Below are 22,027 nucleotides of genomic sequence, written 5' to 3'. Positions count from 1 at the left end.
ATAATCTATTAGGTTTGGCCTATATACTCGAACGGTTCTTAAAGTGTTATATCTGAAAACAAATATCAAATCCAAGCCGCACCGAAAGCTGAACAAATTTTTGAAAAATGTTTGAAAAAATAATTTCTAATATATTTTTTGAAATATATATGTAAATGGGTTATAAGGTATTCACTAACTTTAAGTAAAATCACACTTAATAAATATTTTGAATCAAATAATCTATTTAAAACCCGTAAACTTAAACCCGTAGAATATATTTTTATAAGTAATACTTCCATAATAATATCATGTTTCTAATTTAATAGAATATCTAAATTAAATAATTTATTTTTTTATAAAAGCTATTTATATGTATTATTTATCTTAATTGATTCATGAATTTTTATTGTTGGACTAAACCTATATCAACTGGTTATGTTCCTAATTTAATAGAATAGATATTTATATAAACAGATTAATATTAAGAGTAGATGAATATTTATATAAACAGATGAATATTTTGAATAAGAAGTACAAATTTTGAAAATGTATTTGAATTTCATTTTCAAATAATTTTAATTTATTTTTAAATAAAATTAGGAAAATGGCTTTTAGAAAAGGTGAAAAACAAAATTATTGAAAATGTATGAAAATTTATTTTTAATATATTCATGTATTATATTTATAGTCGGAACTATAATGAGAATTAACATACCATTTTAGAAAGATGTATCAATAATGTAACTGCATACATAAATTAATTATATAGAGTAACATGTTATATTAATCATATAAAAGGTTGAAATTCTCAGAAAAAGGTTCAGATTATTAAATAACATACATAAGTAATTTGGGTGGATACTTATAGAGCAAACGTAACCGAATAACATGTAACAATTTTCAATCATAATTTTGGAATAATAGAGTAATATTATAGTTAACAATCTACATTTGTTAAAAACCCAAAAAGAAAGAATAATTGTTGTATATATATATGTCTGTATTATGTAAACGCAAAACAGCCATATGGGAAAAAAGTGGTGAGAGCTGAGAATTGTGGACACGAAGTTACAAATGTATACTGATTCATAAAAGGTATTTACGGTTATTTGATTTTATACAGTTATATAAAAAGAATAATAAGAGGTTTCTTAAATAAAGAAAATAAATTTTTGGAATAACATTTATCAATAGGTGATGTTGATGTTTTAATAGTATTGATTTGATCATTCTTTTTGTAACTGATCATTTCACTTGATGTCACAATGGACATCTCTTTAATTTTTTTTTGGAAACACAAAGACTAGGGCCGGGCAAAAAACCCGGATCTGAAAAACCGAACCGAACCCGATCCGAAAAAATAGTATCGAACCCGAACCGAAATTGATTAAATATCCGAATGAGTTCAAAATTTTGGTATTTAGAGAACCGAAACCGAACCGGATCTGAACCGAAGTATTTCGGATACCCGATTATATCCGAAACTGATTTATATACCTATATATATTAATTATTTTTAGATTTAATATATATTAAAATCATCAAAATATATAAGATACTTTAAGTTGTCCAAAATACTTATAAATATATACAAATAGTCAAAAGTACATGTCTAAAATAGCTAAAGTATACTCAAAACACCAATAATACTTAAAATATCTATTGATTCTCAATCCAAATATTCAAACCAAACCAATTTATATGTTAATTTTAGGTACTTTGACATATGCTATTCAAATTTATATGTAATATATTGTTTTGTTTATAGATTTTGAGAAATTTAAAGTATATAATGAATTTTAATTTTTAAAAAATAATTTAAATGGGTTATCCGAACGCAAACCGAATCCGCAAAGATTCGAACCGAACCGAAATTTAGAAATACCCGAATGAGGCTGAAATTTTTGAACCCGAAAATCCAAAACTCGAATAGATCCAAACCGAATCCGAATGGGTATCCGAACAACCACTCCTAAGAAAGACCTATCTCTTCAAATAACTCATTTTTCCAACGTGTTTAGTTGTTATGATATCAGTGGACCTTCTGTTTGGGCTAAGAATATGGGCATTTCGGGGTTATTTTGGATGTTTGATAGTTCAGAATCAGATAGGAGGTTTTAGTATCTATTTAACAACGGCCGTTTTTTTTAGTTTTTTGGTTTAGATCGATTTGAATAACTTAAGGTTCGGCAAGTTTGGATAGTAAAACAAAAAATCGGCTAATATCTGAAAGTTTTGAATCATGTTTGGTTTTGATTCGTCTAGGTTCTTTAATTTGGAGAAAATGTCGCGCAAATTAAATGATTTGGATTAAAAATTTAAATTATTCTGTTATTATAATATTTCGGATAAAAATATTTGTATAATTTTAGATAAATTGAGTAATTCAGGTACTTCATATCATTTGGATAATTTAGTTTCTTAAACAAATTCATATATTTTAGTAGATTTCTAAATAAATATATATATATATATTATGATACTTATTCAGATACTTGTTTGGTTTTTGGTTTGGTTCAGATATTTCTAATGTAAAAATTGTTCAAGTAATTGGAAGTCCCGTTCCGGTTTTAGTTATTTTTGGTTTGATAGGTAAGAGCTGTGATTTTGTTTTTTTTGCTGTAGAAATATTGTTGTTATTTATTTTGCTTTGGCTCTAGATTTTTTTAAAAAAATCTTTAAATTTGGCTGTAGGTATTTTTATCTGCATAGCAATTATAAAGACATGAGTTTAAATAAGTGCTGTAGATTTAAAAAAAAAGACTGTGAGTTTAAAAAAAATACAAATCAAGATTAATGTTAGATTTAGGGCTGTGAGTATATTTGTGGCCGTGGAGAGCATCTGCGGTGATAGCCAATGACACCCCTTAATTTTGGATATCCGACGTTCGGCCTAATGTTGATCACATATTATAAAGTCGAAAAACATCATTTTATCAATCTCGGTTGGGCGGATGTTAAAAAATCAATCAATCTCCTTTGGGCCCAATAAAATTAAGAGTAGGGCCCTGAGGTAAAAATGTATAGCAAAATTTGCGAAGACAGTTCATATATGGTTCCACAAAAAAAATCCATTGAAAGTAACCAAACCAAGATCGGTATGGTTTAAATAACATAGTTTATTAATAATTTGGAATCCAATTCAAAGATACTGAATATTCTACTTTTCGAGGATGGATTAAGTATTCGGAGTCCTCCCTACGGAACATGTGTTGTGTAACTTTGATCATACAATGGTAAGTAACGTACCTAACATGTAAAAGGTACAACAAATGACCAATCCTAACATGATCACATGTTAAGTTTGCAAAATACCATGTTACAGATGCGAACCCAAGACCTTCGTACCATAAAATCAGTATTTTATTTCCCAATTTGAAACAAAAACGTAAGAATATTGGAAAGAAATATTTAGTTGGAAATATTCATAGAAATGGCGGCCAGTCACAATCAAAAAGCTAGTGGTCGGCTTTTTACAAAATTCGTGTACGCTGCTTATTACGCCATTCTTTTTTGGTATTTAGTTATACACGTAATCCCATCTTCGCACTTCATTTAAAACGTTTACACTTCACCTTTCTAACGACCATTTTTTTTACTGACAGTACTTTTATATAACCGACACTTTAATCAAAACGTAAAGATTTATAACGGAGTATCAATCATTGAGAAAAAAACAATCTTGTAGGTGATTAAATAAAAGATACCGAGAAAAATGTCAACAATCGTAATCTCACACCACTAATACGATAATTAAAGAAAACTAGATTCTCTGTCCGCGCTATGCGCGGAAAATGCTTTTACATATTATTTCGGTCAATTAATAGACTAAGAAATAGTTTCTCTATAATATTTATAGATTTTTGTGTATTTTTAAAACAATTTAATGAATTTAGAATTTATAAATCAGAAAACTTCTAAAAGAATAAAACAAATGTATATAGATTGAGTTTTTTAAAGGTACATGTTGTTGCTTTTTGAACGTGACATTAGTCTTCTATGTAATATATGTTTTTATTAGCTTCTGAGTGGATTAATGTGACTATCTTAAGTAAAGTAAGAATAATATTTTATTTTAAATGTTGAGGTGAATAATAATTTCTGTAATGTTTTAAAAAATCAAACATGATAATGAGATTTATTTTCCATTCAGCTTTATATATGTTTAATTTGGATTAGTGATTGTTATCAAGTTAATTTATATTTCCTATTATATGCTTTGAAATTGTCAAAATTTATTATTTGGCCATTTCATATTAAGAAATGTATAAAAGTTCGATGTGAGATATTTCAAGATTAAAACATTTTTTGTAATTTTTCTTTCTATTTATATATTTTTTTTGTACCTCTAGAAAAGCAAACCTATAACGAAATATGTTTTTGTATTTTAGTTTTTTTTTGTGTTAAATTTTTTTCTGTTATGTGTATTTTCTCAATAATATTAGGATGGACCTTTAAAATCAAAAACATTTTCTATTTTTAAATTTAAATAAGTAAACACAAAATTTATTTATAAAACAATCTAATAGGAATGTGTTTGTAAGTGGCTAGACATAACAGTTGATTGTAAGTTTCACCATAAGATGTATGAATGTATTTTGGGTATATTTTCTTAATAGAATTATTGTGGTTTCTTGGGTGATTTGAATGTTATGTGAAGATGATGTTAGAATGTATTACCATTTGTAAAAAAAATACTATAATGGGAATGCATGATATATACATCAAAAATCCTTAATATATGTTCTTAATTTTATATATATATATACGTATATTATGTTTAGTTTTAAATTTTATATAAATTAAAAATATAATTAATAATTTATTTTTTTAATTTGATAGATTTATTGTTTACTATTTGCTTGAAAACAATTTTGGTAGCAAAAAAGTAGACTCATCTTGGTTCAAACTTATTCACGTATACATTGAAGTAATAAATTTGTGTGTTTATTTCCTCTTTATTTTTTCATTTTATAATCCTTATTTTTTTATTTTCTTCTTACTTCGTTGCAAATTGAAATTAGTTTTTATTCATTTTATTTATTAATTATTACTATTTTACAGCTATACTTGGTAAATTTCTGAATATTTTATGTTTTATTTAATTGCATCATCAAAGATTAATACAATTCCTTATACTGCTTTATCACTAATTTGTTGCTTTTTTTTGATAATTTATATAGAAAAGGATATTATATATAATTTGTTAGAAATGTGTAAATTTAGAATTGGGCATGAGTTTGAAACAATGACATTATCTTGGCCAAATAAATCAATTTAATTTATCAATTTTCATCTACAATTTTATATGAATTGATCACATGTCAAAATAGAAATATGAGATCGCAAATTTATAAAATAAGAATCTAAATTATGTAGGGAATAAAACATTTTGTGAAGTTTTAAAACAAAGAGAATAATAAAGAAAAACACTCTCTTTTAATCATTCCCATAACAATTTTACGAAAACATAAAGAAGACAAAGAGATCAACCATCTGTACTTATGCTACAAATTTCAACCTTGGTCACCGTTCTCATCATGAATTTGATTATACACAATGAAACGTAATTTAAAATGATCAACTACAAACCTATTCACTACCATCCTCACTCTCAATTTCATTATTAACCTCCGACACTGACTTGTTAGATTCTATCTTCATTTAAACATCCCTACTGAAAATCACAATGACTCAAATAACAACCAATCATTAGAATCTGAAAGAAGAAGAACAAATTATAATTTTGTGATTGTTGGCACTGGTGAAGCAAATTAAGAAACTATACCTTCAGTATTGGTATTAGGATTCAGCCACCTAAGAAAATTACAAACTATAAACCTTATCAGCTGATGGAGAAAGTTCCTTTATGATCAAGTAAACCGTTCTCTCCCAAACCAGTGTCTTTAGATTGGGAAAGCTTTGTAACAGAAAAGAAAACTTCTTTTGCTTCAACTTGCACATGAAGCAATATGAGGAACCATGTAAAATGTTTAATTCACTAATATATACAAATGTCGCTATACATTATTTTGTTCGGTAAGCATGTATCAGAGTTTCAAATGAATAAAACTGGAATCCATGTAACGATAAAACATCATGGGTGAATGACTCCCCTTTGTCAATGAAATAGAGAAGTTTTGTGATGAACTACCAAATTTCATTTGGAAACATCTAATAAGATTCCATTTAAAGAAAGGGAGAATAACAAAAACAACAAAGAAGACGTAATACAAAGGATGTAGTGTTTACATGCGAGTACCTTGTAGTGTCTACTATGATTTGCTGCAGTTTCCACCCCCAGCGATAGAGGCTGGCTTCAAGTTGTCATGTTCATCTTCCTCCTTTTTGGCTTTGTAGATATGGCGTTGGTGGAATCTGTAGTATATCGACAGTAGCATAAGGCCACTGATCCCACTGGAGACAGTTATGTAAGACCATTCGAAAATACGGAGTTGGGTATTTTTTTTATTCAATGAGCTGTGATTCAACCTATCCATAAAAACAAAAACAATGTGAGGCACATAATCATCAAAACACCAGTTTTATAAACATTTACAGAGCTTAGAAGACAACAACACGCTAAAACAGTCACTGGCTTCTTCTTTTCTTCGGTGTAGAAAATGAATTTTCAAAGCCACAATTAGCTGCAGGGAAAATAAATAAGACAAAGTAACATATATACACCATTGAGAGCAGTAACAATCAAATTTTATAAATCATATATATATTCTTATTTGAACTATTATATCACGTAAGCATATTATACCCAATTATAAAAAAAGTAATATATAATAATATTAGTCTTACAGCTGTATGTGCAACAACAACAAAAAAATAAGAAGCTTCAATAGTGAGAGTGAAATGATTAACGTACATACACTCAGGACAATGTAAGGCCCTTTGCTCCTTATCCTCTCTGCAAGCTTCTTCCCCATTTCCATAACCCTGAGAAAAATTCAGTGCTTTAAATGCTACATGAAACACATTTTGTTAGTTGAGGAGAATAACAGACGTGGGTTAAGGGAAGCCACCATTGTTAACACTGGGCCACTGGCAAGTGGCAACACAAATATTGGAGAGGAGAACAGGTAAAAGGAATGTCTACAGAGTATATTCGAAAAGCTACCCATTGATCCGCCTTCTTGCAAGCATTTGAAGGTCAAACCTCTTTTAACTCCTCTTGATCTTCAAATGTTTTGAGAATTTCATTGTATGCCATGAATTTCTTGCACAGAACAGGATGACAAAACAATGTATCAGTTGAGGCCAATACTTTATTCCGGAAAATGATACAGTTTTCATACTTTTTTATTCTAAAAAATCAAAAGGGAAATACTTTGCACACACACAACACAAACAATAGATTGGTCAGAACCAAGATTCACAGGATAGACAATCCACTAACCTCAATCCAATTCATCCTACGTAGTATCGATATCAGATCCACTCCCAGAATCCTAATTCGTATCATGTCTCTTGAGTGGCCATGGATATGATAAACTAAACCTCCTCGGAGTCGGCGAACTCTCAACCGTTCGTTGTCTGTCTTCCCCACTGGTCTGACCTCCATGAGTCATGAACTCGTATGACAAACATGGCACGAGTTATAAAGCTGCAGCCATGTAAGCAAGCAAACTTGGTGGTAAACGATCACATCCTTATAAAATTAAGCCGGGGCTGTGGCGGTGGATTTCGCCGTTCCTATAGCTATGAATACTGTGGGGTTTGATTACCGGGTACAAAGAGTAGAGGAAGAGCAAGAGACTCTGAATTATTTATTTCTCATGGCCATAGCTTTCAATTTTGGTTGAATTAAAGTTTGGAAGAAACGATTTTTATAGGAGAAGATAATAGGGAGGTGAAATGAGACCATAAAGAAAAGAGTAAAAGATAATTGATTGATAAAGGAAGTGTTGCGTGTAACGGAGATTTCCAAGGATCCGAAACTGAGAAGAGAAAGTTTGTGAGCCATTTCCAGAAGTGGGTTTGACTGGGCCAAATATCATAAGCCCACACGAAAGTCTCGATAATTATCATTTTCCAACGAAGCTCATATGACATGGCAAAATAACTCTTTTCTATTGGTTGATTTTTTAGTCCTATGTGGACAGCTTAGATGTTGATCTTATTCAACTTTTAGTATTGTATATTGATAATCATATAAATAATGTTGGGAATCTTTATCGTATAATCAGAAGCGTATTCATTTCATTACAAGTTGATTCTCTATTTGTTATATAATAATAATAAAAAAACGTTAAATCAATTCAAACTAAACCTTCTCTCTCTCTCTCTCTCTCTCTCTCTCTCTTTCGCTCATCATCATTTTATCTGATGAATACGCCCAATTGAAATCCTTTCCTTATCAACTCAAATTGAGTTCTCAAAATTATTCAATTTTCGGATCTCCGTAGATTTGCTCGGTGGAGGAAGGATGGCTCAGTTGGCGGCGGGGAGGAGCGGGCGGGTAATCGGGGATTACGCGGTGGGAAGACAAATCGGGTCGGGTTCGTTTTCGGTGGTGTGGGAAGGGAGGCATCTTGTAGATGGAACCGTGGTTGCAATCAAGGAGATCGCCATGGCTAGGCTTAGTAAGAAGTTGCAAGATAGTCTCATGTCGGAGATTTTCATCTTGAGGAAGATCAATCACCCCAACATCATCCGCTTCATCGACATGATCGAGGTGGGTGTTTTTTTCGTTTCCCTATGCTCTTCTTAGGATCGTTTTGTAGCTTGTATAAAGCTCCCACTGTAAGATGGAACATCCAAACATTTGAGCTTTGTTTTGTTTCTTTATTTTCTTCCTTTTGCTGGGAGTTTAAAAAAAGGTCTTAGCTTTGTGAGATATTAGCACTTTTGAATTCGGTAGATGGTTTAGGCAAATGATACTTAGTATACTTAGTACTGTAAATGGTCATTGCTTAGAATGGGAATGACCCTTGTTGAATTCAGATGCTTAGCCGCCTTCTTTTGAACTCCGTAGACCATGTAGGAGGCTGATGATGATTTTGCATTGGAAATTGTATATGCTCTGAGTGTGAATGGGTTTTGATTGCTAAAGGATTGTTTTCTGTTTTGTAAAATTTGATGTAGGCTCCCGGGAAAATAAATTTGGTGTTGGAGTACTGCAAAGGGGGTGATCTTTCTATGTTTATTCAGCGTCATGGAAAGATCCCTGATGCTACTGCTAAGCATTTTATGCAGCAGTTAGGTAAATTCTACAAAAGAGTTCTTCCTTACTCCATGTTTGGTTTCGAGTCACAGTACAATTGCATTCTTACTCTTAAATGAATTTCTTATGTTATATAGCTGCTGGTTTGCAAGTTCTTCGTGACAATAATATCATTCACCGAGATTTAAAGCCTCAGGTATGTCTGATTCTCATCCCATACCCAGGAATGATCTTGTATTGTCAAACGTGAGAGAACTTTTCTTAGAAGATTAATCACTTAGAAGGTTAGAAGGGGTGATCTGTTAGGTTCCACTAAAACACGTTTATTCGTTATTACAGGATATGCTTTCACAGAGTTTTTATTTTCCTAGCAGAGATAGAGAGATTTTGTGTAATATTGAAATCCAATTGCTAAGGTTGTTTCGTTCTTGAAACAGAATCTTCTTCTATCCACAGATGATAACGATGCAGCTCTGAAGATTGCTGATTTTGGATTTGCAAGGTATTCTCCTTTGTTACACAAATAACTAAGTTTAATGCGATGATCAGAGAGAGTTGGTCTTATATGGGAGTATGTTTATTAGACACTTTATGTTTGCAATTTGCACTTAAACATCACATTTTCTTAGCTCAGATCGTTGCAGCCAAGGGGTTTGGCAGAAACTTTGTGTGGTTCCCCATTGTATATGGCCCCAGAGATTATGCAGCTTCAGAAGTATGATGCAAAGGTGCGACTTTTTCCTCTAGAAGCCACCTAGACATGTCTTATACTATAATCTATATCCTGCTTAAAATCTCCCTTGCTACACAGGCAGATCTCTGGAGTGTTGGTGCTATATTATTTCAACTTGTGACAGGAAGGACCCCTTTTACAGGAAACAGCCAAGTTCAGGTCTTGTATACCAAAAAGTGACATGAGTTTATAAAATATTTAAATGTCTGTGTTCGGTGAATGCATCATTGGCTGACATGTTATCCATCTGATTTCCACAGTTGTTCCAGAACATTATGAGATCAACTGAATTGCAGTTTCCAGTAGACTGTAGAGATTTGACTACTGACTGTAAAGATCTATGTCAGAAATTGCTGCGCCGTAATCCAGGTAAACTCTGATTCTGTTAGCATAGTCAGGCCCATCAAATTCTAAAGAGATAGCAAATAGATAGAATTGTTAGTTCAGGCTATTTGAATTAGTTACATTTAAGAGTTATTATGGTCTGTGACTCTGTGTCTGTTTGTGTTTAACATTTATTTATTTTTGGAATGCTTTTGTTTCACAGTGGAACGTTTGACGTTTGAAGAGTTCTTTCATCACCCTTTTCTTTCAGACAGACAATCATATGATGTGCCAAGGTGAGATATCCTATTCTCTTCTATCATTCGTGGTTCAAACTGTTATACTGATTATGTTGTTTTGTTGCAGGAGTAGATCAGGTTCAAGAACGATGGATGGTTTTCATTCATCAGGAAGCAGTCCCTCAGGAAAAATGGAAGAAGTTTCTCATGATGACTCTTTGCCGTTCTTTTTAGATGATGATTCTAGTGAGCCTGAGGGAAGCCCTTCATATATTAAACATACTTCTCCGATGAAGTCATCTTATGGATTTAGTGTTGAGAGAAGGGAAGCAGCAGCATCTAGTCCTTTGAAAAACATGGAACTTAATTCCAGATATAGTAGAGTTAGTCATAGAGCAGATACCAATAACTTCAAGTTCGAAAGCCATAGATTAATAGATAGAAACCAATTCAAACCGTCAAGCTTGCCTGATTCCAGATCACTTAGTACTCAAGGAAGAGGTAACTGCATATCTATCATTTGCTCACCACTAGAAAGATTGTTTTTATTAAAGTTGTCTCGCTTTTACAGTAGGGGATACGCCAGATTCAATAGATCAAGATTATGTTCTGATATCTGGACCATCAGTGGATATACCATCATCTTCATCTGGCTCTCCGAAGCTTTTCAATTACCCGTTCAAATCACATTCCCCTCCAGTGGAGTTCATTAAAAGAAACGTAACGAGTTCAACGGCTCCTATGCCAATAGCTGGTGCCACTGGCAGGAACATTGGTGGTCGGTTTGAAAGCTTGGAGAGCCCAAATTCTCTCCCGGGTACTTCCCATGGGTCTCTGAACCTTGTGGATGCTTTTGAACAGCCATCAACTCACAGCTTGACAAGAATCAGGTCTTTGCAAAAGTGTGCAGCAACGATTGCAGAATTGGTTCGTGAAAGGGTAAGCAACTTCTGATAGTTATACGAACTTTGCCAACGTGAGTTTCTGAGCCTTTGCTTTTCATGCTTCTCTTCATAGATTGATTCAGGTAAACAGTTAGAAGCTTTCTCAATCCAACTAGTGATTCTTGCGATTTGGAACCAAGCACTGCACATCTGTCATACTCAGGCAGCCTCTGGTGTAGAAGGAAGCCTGCGCCAAGACAGTAACAGAGTAAGAAGAAATATTAGCCAAGAAGGATCAGAGAAAATATTGTCTCAGATTCAGAGAGAGTTTGTCCAGGAGGTTGAGCGTGCTGAAGATCTTGCCAAGTTTGTTGAATCTGGTATGCATCTTACTTTCTGTTTTTCTTCAGTTAATCAGAATTATTAAACTACAGAGAACATGATTGTAGGCAATACAAAGATGCCTGATGCAATGGAGATAATATTCCAAGCAGCTCTTACTCTTGGCATACGTGGAGGAGTAAGTTTATTTTGCCTCTTATGATCAAATCCTAAACTGGAAACCAATATGGTTACTATTGTTTGTTAATATTATCATAGTTACACTCACTTTTGCAGGTAGATGAGGTGGTGATGGGAGAGGCAGAGAACGCAGTAACCCTCTACACAAAAGCGGTGCGCTTGCTAGTCTTCCTTGTAGTGGAGGCGCAAACGCTGATTCTAAATCCACCTTTAACACTCACAAACTCAGTAAGGTATCGAATCAGAACATATATAGATAACCTCATAAGCAGACTAAAACACCTACAATCCCATAAAAGAACTTCAGGTCCTCAGAAACCATGAGAGGAGGAGGAACAAACAAATCATCCCACATGTTTTTTTTTTCTTGTTTGTTTTGTTCAGTGTCTGTAAAAGTAATCATTTGTTTGTACAGCCACAAAAGAAAAAGACCTGATTCTTAATTCTTTTGGATGTTGGTTAATATCCAGAGGACCTGTACCATTCTCTTTGTTGTCACGCTGATCAATTGTTTCTATTGTATGCTGAGATATTGTTTCTACATTAAAAAATCTTATGATATGAGTGTTTGCCCACGGTTTTTCTTCAAATGAAACATATATTAAGGATTTATAAACGAGCATAGAGCTTGGATTAATGTTAGAGCCCTAGAACAAGGCAAAATTGCTATCTCGAGCGATGCTAATGGAGGAAGAAACTGTAACCTAACACCTTAAACTGCATTTACTATACACTGGAAAGTTAAAAAAAAAAAAAAAACTACCACCAAAGACTTTCTGTTTCTTCTCCAAACTCTATAACGCAGCTTATACCAGAGCATATGAGACTATTAATTGGGGACAGACGATAAGAGTTTCTTCAGCTTCTCATATGCCATGAAGGCAATGCCAACACCAGGAGCCACTTTGTAGTATTCTGGTAAGATTCCTCTGTATAGCCCTCTCATGCCTTCTGCCTTAAATATATGTTTGAACGTTCCAAGGAGTCCCGTTTTATACACTCTCGCTCGCCCACCAGCTCCTTCCAACTGCATTCTTCTTCTCACCAGGTCCACCGGGAACGTTGCTACAAAAGTTAGATTGGGTATAATCTAACAATTTTCAAGTAATGCATACACCAAATAAGAAAGTCAAGCCTCATCTTTTTATTCATAACAAACCTGTCGAGGAAGCAATTCCAGAGAGACTGCCACAGCTAAGACTAACCATAACTTCTGAATCATTAGGCCTGAAAGGGGTTTTGAAGAAAACAATATTAAAATAGGATGAGTTAAGATTGAACAAACAAAATCACATCCCAAATCAAAGAGGCCTTTTTACCTATGAGATAGCCATGATGTTTTCAGAGAGTTATATGCTGAGAAGCTGATGGCAAGGCTTGGACCAACACCCTGCAATACAAAACACGTATAAAAACATAGCTACATCCAACAAGAACCTCAATTTCTATTATTATCCAACTTAAAAGTTAGATGTCATTAAATTTTCTAGCCTCAGATACATCATCCTTCTTGGTTGTTTTTTTTCTGTAATTAACAGTTTCACACTCACTTCAACATCTTTCGAAATATAACCATGAGCATGAAGTGCTTCAAATAAATCAATTTTATATTCTTAACTGAACAGCCTACATACAACAAGAATGCCCAGTGCAAGTACGTCCATTAATCAGGTCCCTAAAATTACAAGATGAGACGCTTAGACCACTAACTAGACACTTAGATCATCTAAGAGACTCCCATCTACCGAAGCAGCCTAGGGAAAATCATAGTGGGAGGTATTGGCTAAATGGCTACCAATACTGACGATCTTAACACTGCCAAGAATGAGTTAGCAATCAAACACAGATCGTTAACAAGAAAGAGGAAGCAAAAAAAAAAAAAAAAAAAAAAAAAACGAACCAACAAAGTAGCACCAAGTCCTTTATATAGCCCCCAAAATCCTTCTTCTCTGATAATGGTACGGAAAGCATGCCCAACTCCCTGATAATACATTGAGCTTCTCTGCAAAATATAATGGAAGACAAAAGAAAACTGGTTAGGTCAAGAATAACGACATCACCCTTTCATCTTAGAAGAGTTATAAATAAAACAATTACCTGCGCAGAAAGCCTCGTCCTTACAAGATCGAGAGGGTAAGTAGCTGAAGCAGCTGTCATTCCAGCTAAGCCACCACTTACAAAATGCACTAAAACATCCAAACTTGCATTTCCTTTATACCTCTTCAGTACTGGATTCGAGTAAAAAAGCTGCAAATAACGACAGATGAGCATAAAGTACTAAAGACTACACTCCAAAAATAGAATCGAATCCAACTCACAGTATTGTACTCTTCATAAGCGTAGAAGTTGACAGCAGAATACGGAAGCCTGTGAGCTACAGTAACCAAGTTCCCTTTCCAGAAAGCTCTAAAACCTTCCTCGTTGACAATACGAGAAGCTTCACGCCAAATGCTTGGACTGCTCAAAATCGCAGTCTCCGATTGCATCCCTTGTATCTAGCAATAACAAAAAAATAAAGTCTTCAACTTTAAACATGCCAAAGTCGATTCACAACTTGTCATGCGATTCATCACACCTCACGCACGCATGCATCATTCATGTTCATGGGTATAAATAAATAAAGTCTTCAACTTTTAAACTCAAAACTCCATAAACTCGCCAAAGTTACCTGGAACAAGATGGTGAGACGAGCGAGAGGAGCGGTGCACGTCTTAGCGAAGGCCCCGGAGATTCCTCCGGCGATGAGATGGGAGATGGATCCGCCCTGTTTCTGATTCAGCGACGGTTTATTACTCTGTTGTTGCTGCAAAAGCTTCCTGTTTCCGGCGTCTACGACGGTGTTATTCACGGCGGTGGCTGTGTGGAGAGCCCTCTGCCCTCCTTCCACCACTACGCCGACTCGAGCTTCCATGGTCATTTCCGAGACTGGTTTGTATATGGGTCTGAGGAATTATAAGCAGAAGTCGCATCAATCGCGATTGAGATCGACGGGGGAGAAGGGGAAACCCTAAGAGAGAAAAACCCTTAAACCTCTGTTTGTCTGAGAAGGGAGAAAAGGGTTTATTGGTAATAAGGAAGGTGACGCACTCACTGACTCACAGTTTGACATATAACTCAAAACGTCGTCGTATGCATAAAATTCGAATTTAAAAAAGTTGGGAAATATGTCCGTATAACCAAGATGAAGTAACCAATTTTCCTAATATAACGATACACAATGTGTCTTTTCTATAATATTTGTCATCTTACCCTTTCATTCAACCGGTAAAACATGCAAAAAATTTATAATTTAAATTAATAAAAAGACGTGACCTTTACTTACTCTCACATAGCTAACAAAGCAAATGGTAAAATATGGAAAGGTCAATAGATTCGTTTTCATATTTGAGCGATTAAGACGCCACCGATTACATTCTTGGTGATTTTGTGAAGAAGAAGACCATTATCGAAGGCTCGGTAGGTGACAAAAGGCGTGAGTAAGACGGCACCGTAACAGCGGTAAAACAAAATCACATTGCCTATTATGTAAGTTGTTTTACTACTCTTAAATTCTCTGAATTTCCATTCATTGTATGTCGGAATCTGATATTGTAAAGTAAAAAAACCAGAAGTTTGGGATTTTCTGTTTATAAGAAAATGGTGCTTGTATTCCATTTGCATGACAATATAGTTGACTGTGTATATACATGGAATATACCCGATGAAGATAGCTATGTCAAGCTCTATTACTTTGTTTGTGTGAATTTGTAAATAAAATATACTATATATATAAGTAAATAAAGTAGTATAGATGTTTATTTCCATAATATATAAACTATATTGTGGTGGGTGACTGTGTTGTATATAAATGGAATAGTACAGATGTCTGCCCACATAGTATAGTAATTATTATGTTAATAGTATAATATATGTTATTGAAGTGGTTTTCAGTTTAAAAATAATGTGCGTTGATATCTCCACATAATTAATAATCATAATTTAATATGTGATGTTCTGTGATTTATGGAAGATGGTGAAGGATTGTGGTGAATAATAGAGTTTTGAAGACTCGTGTGGCGAGTGACAAGACTTGTTCAGTGGCGATCACCTCCATCTATACATTCGAAACTACTGTATTTGTTTCTACCGTAATTGTCCCTCTTCTCATAATTCTATCATCGTATGTTCTTCTCTTCTATCTAGTGAATCAACAACAAAATTCTTTTCTCCGATGCGGTTGGAATACACTAATTTTTTATTGTTGTGAATGACAAACAATATGGTTATGTATTGACCTTTCCATATTTTATATTGATGTGTATATGATTTTGTAAAGAGAAATAGTATATTAAACGCAAATGGAATAGAATTTATTATGGCCTCTTGTTATTCTTTTTTTTTCTTTCTCTTTTTGAGTTGTTTTATTTTGTACTTTCACCTTTCAAAGTTTATTTTCCAAAATTATCTCCAATCCACCTCTATATTTTCTCTCAAATTTTTATCGTAGTTTTAAATTTTGGTCAGACGTATGTACCTCAAAAATAAAAAAATTTAGATATACATTGGAGTAAAACCCATTTTTGTATCAGTATCCCAATTATATTAGATTATACATTGGTTAAGTTTCTTTTCGCTTAATCATTGGTAAGCCATCGGTTTAGCCTCCTTTCACTAAACCGTATGTATTGTATATATAAATACACAGATTGAACGTACATTTTCAGTTGATAAAGTATTTTTCATTTCAATAACAACTTTCTTAATATTTTGTAATATTTTTTTTAACTGTCATTTATGTAATAGAGTTAATTTTTTCTTGAAGAAAAAGATAGATGTGGACTGCAATGGACTGCAAGTGAATTACAAGTAAACATTATTGTGATCATTGAACGGTGAAAAATGATTGAACCGATTTTTTTTTTGTCAGCAACAAAAACAGATTCATGAAGATTCTGCGAACCACACCGGTAGCTCCGCGACCAGCGACAGTTGTTTCCTTGCACTACGTGCAAGACTGTCCGTCTTTGAGTTCTGCGTCCGTGGTATGTGAATGATCTCTGAGCTGTAGAAACTTCTCTTCAAAATTGTTATGTCTTCCAAATAGTTTGCAAAAGTTGGCCACTCCTCTGGTACCGAAACTATCTTCACCAACTGAGAAAAATTCATTGCAAATGTAACCGAGAACTGTCTGAGGTTCCTCGTACATTCCATTGCCCATACAAAAGCCTCTATATCTGAGTGTAGTGGCAATAGGCAATAGGCTCAGAGAAGTTAAAATATATTTACACTGACAATTAACTTGTAGATCATATAGATATGTATATGTACTATTTTAAAAGTATATCAGTAAATTTTGTGTGCGGTTGGTTTAGAAATTAGAATAAAACCATTTTAAGGTTTATGAGTTTGGCTTTTATGTCCACATTTCGATGTCAATATTAGTTTATTAAAGAGCACCTCCATCAGGAGGGATTTAAAAGGTTCTAAACATTTAAAATAAATGAAAACTAAGAAATTAGGCGAGAAAATAACACAAAAGTTTCTTATTTATCAACTTTTGCTAACCGTTAAGAACTCTAAACTATGACAACTTACAACAGGTTTTGAAAAACTAAAATAATTAAAATATTATTTTTTTTTCTTAGAAAACCTTACAGTTTTTAACCGATAATGTTGCTCTTACGTACCGATCTAAAGACACAATAAATAAATAAGAGCACTAAAACACATAGCAAAAGTACAAAAAAGAAGAAGCAAAAGCACGTGAAAATGGTGATCACATAACCGAATCTATAGCGATGCATGTTTAAGTATACTTTGACGTATTACCCGCCGAGGCTGTCTCGACGTCGTCACCACCGTCAGCAACAGCCAGGCTTGATTGCACACTCTTATAAGTATACCTTTTGGCTACAATCACAAAGAAGCATATATTTACAGCGGTCAAAGCGGCTAGCGTCCAGTAAAAACGGTCCAAGCGGCTGCTATTAAGATCTTTCCCGAACAAGCTCTTTTCAGAGATTTCCTCAGCTAAACGATCAGTAACCGTTATCAAGAAATTGTTGACAAAGCTAGCCGCTCCAATCACACTGAGGTAAAAGGCTATGCCTAAACTTCTCATTGAATCAGGGACTTGGTCGTAGAAATACTCTTGAAGACCCACAAGAGTCAAAGCGTCCGCTATGCCTATAACTATGAACTGAGGAGCTAACCATATAACACTCAGAGCCATGTGATGTTGCTTAGTATAATCCAATCTTTTTCTTTCAATTAAAGCAGCAATAATCATGGTGGTTAAGGAAAACACCATACCGGTTCCAATTCTTTTTAGAATGCTAATACCTCTTTCATTTCCCGTGACACGTCTCAAAATAGGCACGAGGAGTTTCTCGTAGAATGTTAAGAAGATGATCATGGAGAGAGCTACAAGGGCGAACATAGATGATGGAGGAACTATGAAGTTATGACCGATATGTCGGTCCATGATAATGGCTTGTTTGATGAAGAATGTTGTGCCTTGAGTGGCGCATATGCCAAAGGCTAATGTAAAGAACCAGATTGGAATCATGTTGATGAGTAGCTTCAGTTCTTCTACTTTTGTTACCGTTGCGAGTTTCCATGGACTCTCCTTCTCAGCCATAGCATTCTCGCTTCCTCGGTTTTCGATTATCGCTGCTTTGTCTAGAAATCTGCAAACCGTATAGGTTAGTTCCGTGCGTGGACGGATAATAAACTTGAAAATGGGTATTGTTACAATTTATATAAACCAGTGAAACTGATATATAAAAACAAAACCAAGTCATGACTGGTATATGCTTAAAAGTTAAAACCAAAACTAAATCCAAACGGATTCTATTAAAAAAAAAAAACAAAAACTATCCTGTACATCTTATATACAATTTTTTTAAAAGTGGAATTCTAGTAGAACATGTGACAAATCTATCAGTATACAGTATTATGTTCACTATTATTTAATGACCGAAGCGAACCAAAACCGCAACCGAACATATATATATATATATCTAGAGTTGTAACTTGCAAAGCACTTACTTAAGATTGTTTGTGCTGGAAAGAAACCGTCCCTTAGTATACTCTTCTCTAGACAACTCATGAAGAAGAGAAGAATCATTTGGACAAGGAAGATGTCTTTTGGAAATGGCAGCAACGAAAACTTGCAACATCGGGGTCAGCGGGCTACCGGTAGGTGCTCGATAACGATAGAACGGTCTACCCATAAGGAAGATCAAAAGCGATGTAGCCATGACTACCGTGAGTATGATACCAGCCACACCCCAACCAATACGGTCTTCTATATAGACGATCACAGTCACCGCGGTTAAAACACCAGCGCAAAGGCCGGTGCTCCACCAGTTAAAGTAAGACATCTTCATCTTTCTTTCTTCAGGATGGCCATCTTCGAATTGGTCAGCTCCAAAGCTCTCAAGGGATGGCTTGTGACCTCCAGTGCCTATGGAGATCAAGTAGATTGCAATGAAGAAGGCTATTTCGTGGGCTTTCCGTGGCTCAACACATATTTCTTGATTACAAGCTTTCAGTCCCGGTATAAACCAAGATAAAGTTAACAGAATCAAACCCTGAAAATTGAAAAAGAAAAGCTAACAAAGATAAGAAATTAAACAAGAGAAACAAACCATTCAGCTTTGACTGATCTCTAAATAAGTAATACAAATAAGAACGCAGGCGTCTCAAAATACTCTTAAAAACTTCGTCCAAATATATCAGAAATATTTTGATGTGTTACAAGATTTAAATAAATATGGCTCCTGAGAAAATTTACATCGGAAGTTTGTTTGAATGCATCAATATTATTGAAACAGTTTTGAGTGTATACATGCAAGATGTATATAAAATAATCTTTAAGAAAATATATATACAATAATCGTTTCTAGTGTTTTTATAAAAACTAATTGAAGAAAATAGGAAGTTATATATTACCATAAGGTAGATGATGGTTGCAAGTAGGACAGTGGCATAACGGCCGAGATAAGCATCGGCGACAAAGCCTCCAAGAAGAGGCATCAAAGTAGTAACACCAGACCAGTAGTTTGCATTTCTTACAGCCATCTTAAGATCTTGGTGAAGGATCGTTGTTAAATAGACCACTAAGCTTGTAACAATCCCAAAATAACTTAGTCTCTCACTAAACTCGTTTGCTGCATGTACACATATATCAAACCATAAGATTATATTGTAAAGACTTAATACCAAGAGTCCCTATACAATGTTTTTATACATACCAATGACGAAGAGCGCAGCTCTCCAAGCTCCGGTTCTAGCCCGAACGGGAACCCCTCCTCTACTATCGAGAGAAGAGTCAAGAACCCATTTTTGTTGATCATCGTACGACGATTCTTGAAGCTTTGTATCAACCTTATTGTGCTCCATATTTTTTTGTGTTAATGATTGAGAGAGTGAGAGAGAGGGATAGAGGATTGTTGATGAGTGATGTGTTTGTGGAGAAGCAAGCTTGGTTCTCTTTATAATGGATATCATTCTCTATGTTGACTCTTCTTTCTCAGTGCTTCAATATTCTTTCAATGGAATGTACCACAAAAAGACACGTTAAGTTGAAAATAGTGTAACGTTAAGAACTTAGGTACTATTCCCCTAGTTCATAAATACATAAATAGCTAACATTATTTTCAACGGGACTTTCAATTTTACGACTATAGATTTAGCTTTTAGTATAGCGTCTATACAATAATAAAAGGAAGTAAATGATAATGAAGTTTTGGTTACGCTAAGATAAGTACAAATCTTGGTGTGATATGGTATCATCCTTTTAAAATAGTCACTTTCAGATTGCAACTTTTGTGGCTTTGTGGACCTAAGGTGTCATATAAATGAAGTTGAGATTTCCATTAGCTCCAAAGTTGAAAAGACTAGAATTAGATAGATTTGCCAAATGAAATGGACCAAAAAAAAGTATTTTCCTTTTGAATAAATTTTAATTCAAAAAAAAAGTAATGGACCAAAAAAGAAAGAAAGATAGATTTTCGAATGAAAGAGAGACGAAGACATATACAGTAGAACCTCTATAAATTAATAATGTTGGAACTTTAAAACTTTATTAATTTATAGAGATATTAATTTACAAAAGTTTCATTTTTTAGATTTTATTCTATTTTTGAATATATTTTATTGATAAAATAAGAAAATATTTGATTTTACCGTATATAAATTATTTAAATTTTAAAAATTTGACTTTCATATTATTTTATTATCTTATTTGGTGTATATTTTATGTTTCATAGAATTTTTACTAAATATTATCAAAATATATTAAAATATTAAGAAAAATAGAAGTATTTTCATTGTGAATATAAAACCAACAATATAATGTTTAGTTTGTACTTATTTAAAATATATATAGAGATAGATTATTAATTTATGATTTTAATGGGACTATATATTTACATGGGAATTTTAAAAATATTATTATCTTATTATTTTATCGATTTGTGTCATATTTTACACCGGTCCGAGTTGGAACTGACGAAATTTATTAATTTATAAAGATTATTAATTTATCGAGTATTAATTTATAAAGGTTCTACTGTATAAGAAATTTCAAATTTGTTCTAAGTTTTTTTTTTAATTACAGAGATTACTAAACGAGAAAAATCTGAAGACACTCCAGCCGAAAGTGAAATCAAATTAACAGTCCAATTTTTTTTTAACTTATCATGCCTTTGTCGTTGTGCAAATATTTACAAGAATCGTAGAACAAGTCCATCAGTAGTTGTAGGCAGAGTTCTAAACATTTAAGGGAAAAAAATTAGAAATTTAGAAAAGAGAATGAGCAAAATTCTTAATTTAGAGTTTTTAAGAAACTGTTAGATACTGAAAAAGATATCTGTCATTCTATTAAGGAGAAATAAATACTTTAACTGATTTTAAGAAAATAAAAAATAAATAAATAATCATAATATTATTTTTTTATTTTAGAAATTTTCATTATCTCTAACAAATGGAGGTGCTCTAGATCCTAAGAATTTTTATATCATGCGGGTTTGATGCCTATAGTGTAAAGATTCTCTCGTTGTGTCTATTTAGAGACAGCTCCCTCTTGGCTGCCACCAAGACCAAATACTTTTAGGAGTCTACTGAAAATCACCAACACATTATTAATGCCTTACACAAAACTTCGCACTCAAATGATTCCAAA

General features: G+C 33.4%; 3 protein-coding genes and 1 long non-coding RNA gene across 12 annotated transcripts; 1 reads left to right on the top strand and 3 right to left on the bottom strand.

The window, feature by feature from the left end:
- Window positions 1–5,965: 5,965 nt before the first annotated feature.
- LOC125585585 lies at window positions 5,966–8,082 on the bottom strand. 5 transcript variants are annotated; one of them, XR_007322568.1, is made up of 4 exons: window positions 7,391–7,913; window positions 7,017–7,210; window positions 6,860–6,930; window positions 5,966–6,629 (listed from the first exon to the last, which is right to left on the bottom strand). It is a non-coding gene; the product is annotated as an uncharacterized LOC125585585 (long non-coding RNA). The 5 variants fall into 5 exon arrangements; XR_007322567.1 differs by having other exon boundaries at window positions 6,864–7,210; window positions 7,391–7,916; XR_007322569.1 differs by having other exon boundaries at window positions 6,860–7,210; window positions 7,391–7,911.
- A 167-nt stretch (window positions 8,083–8,249) lies between these two features.
- Window positions 8,250–12,434, top strand: LOC106380598 (serine/threonine-protein kinase ATG1b). Of its 5 annotated transcripts, none has more exons than XM_013820387.3 (13): window positions 8,250–8,668; window positions 9,079–9,196; window positions 9,295–9,353; window positions 9,595–9,659; window positions 9,792–9,885; window positions 9,969–10,049; window positions 10,151–10,259; window positions 10,438–10,510; window positions 10,581–10,954; window positions 11,025–11,392; window positions 11,471–11,717; window positions 11,787–11,857; window positions 11,956–12,434. In XM_013820387.3, the coding sequence occupies exons 1-13, from the start codon at window positions 8,420–8,422 to the stop codon at window positions 12,181–12,183; spliced, it is 2,136 nt and encodes a 711-aa protein (XP_013675841.1). In that variant the 5' UTR covers window positions 8,250–8,419; the 3' UTR covers window positions 12,184–12,434. The 5 variants fall into 5 exon arrangements, with proteins under 5 accessions (XP_013675841.1, XP_013675842.1, XP_048610872.1 ...); XM_013820388.3 differs by having other exon boundaries at window positions 8,255–8,668; window positions 11,028–11,392; XM_048754915.1 differs by lacking the exon at window positions 8,250–8,668 and having other exon boundaries at window positions 9,614–9,659.
- Window positions 12,421–15,000, bottom strand: LOC106380600 (mitochondrial substrate carrier family protein B). The gene is made up of 7 exons (XM_013820390.3): window positions 14,528–15,000; window positions 14,178–14,354; window positions 13,957–14,106; window positions 13,760–13,861; window positions 13,179–13,249; window positions 13,019–13,086; window positions 12,421–12,924 (listed from the first exon to the last, which is right to left on the bottom strand). The coding sequence occupies exons 1-7, from the start codon at window positions 14,774–14,776 to the stop codon at window positions 12,689–12,691; spliced, it is 1,053 nt and encodes a 350-aa protein (XP_013675844.1). The 5' UTR covers window positions 14,777–15,000; the 3' UTR covers window positions 12,421–12,688.
- A 2,366-nt stretch (window positions 15,001–17,366) lies between these two features.
- On the bottom strand, window positions 17,367–20,387 carry LOC106380597 (protein NRT1/ PTR FAMILY 5.7-like). Its single transcript, XM_013820386.3, has 4 exons — window positions 20,097–20,387; window positions 19,795–20,012; window positions 18,889–19,433; window positions 17,367–18,527 (listed from the first exon to the last, which is right to left on the bottom strand). Exons 1-4 carry the CDS (start codon window positions 20,350–20,352, stop codon window positions 17,645–17,647), a joined length of 1,902 nt encoding a protein of 633 aa, XP_013675840.2. The 5' UTR covers window positions 20,353–20,387; the 3' UTR covers window positions 17,367–17,644.
- Between the last annotated feature and the right edge of the window lie 1,640 nt (window positions 20,388–22,027).

Source organism: Brassica napus, chromosome C4 (genome assembly GCF_020379485.1).
Source record: "Brassica napus cultivar Da-Ae chromosome C4, Da-Ae, whole genome shotgun sequence".
Classification (NCBI taxonomy): domain Eukaryota; kingdom Viridiplantae; phylum Streptophyta; class Magnoliopsida; order Brassicales; family Brassicaceae; genus Brassica; species Brassica napus.
This window is presented reverse-complemented; position numbering and strand designations above follow the sequence as displayed.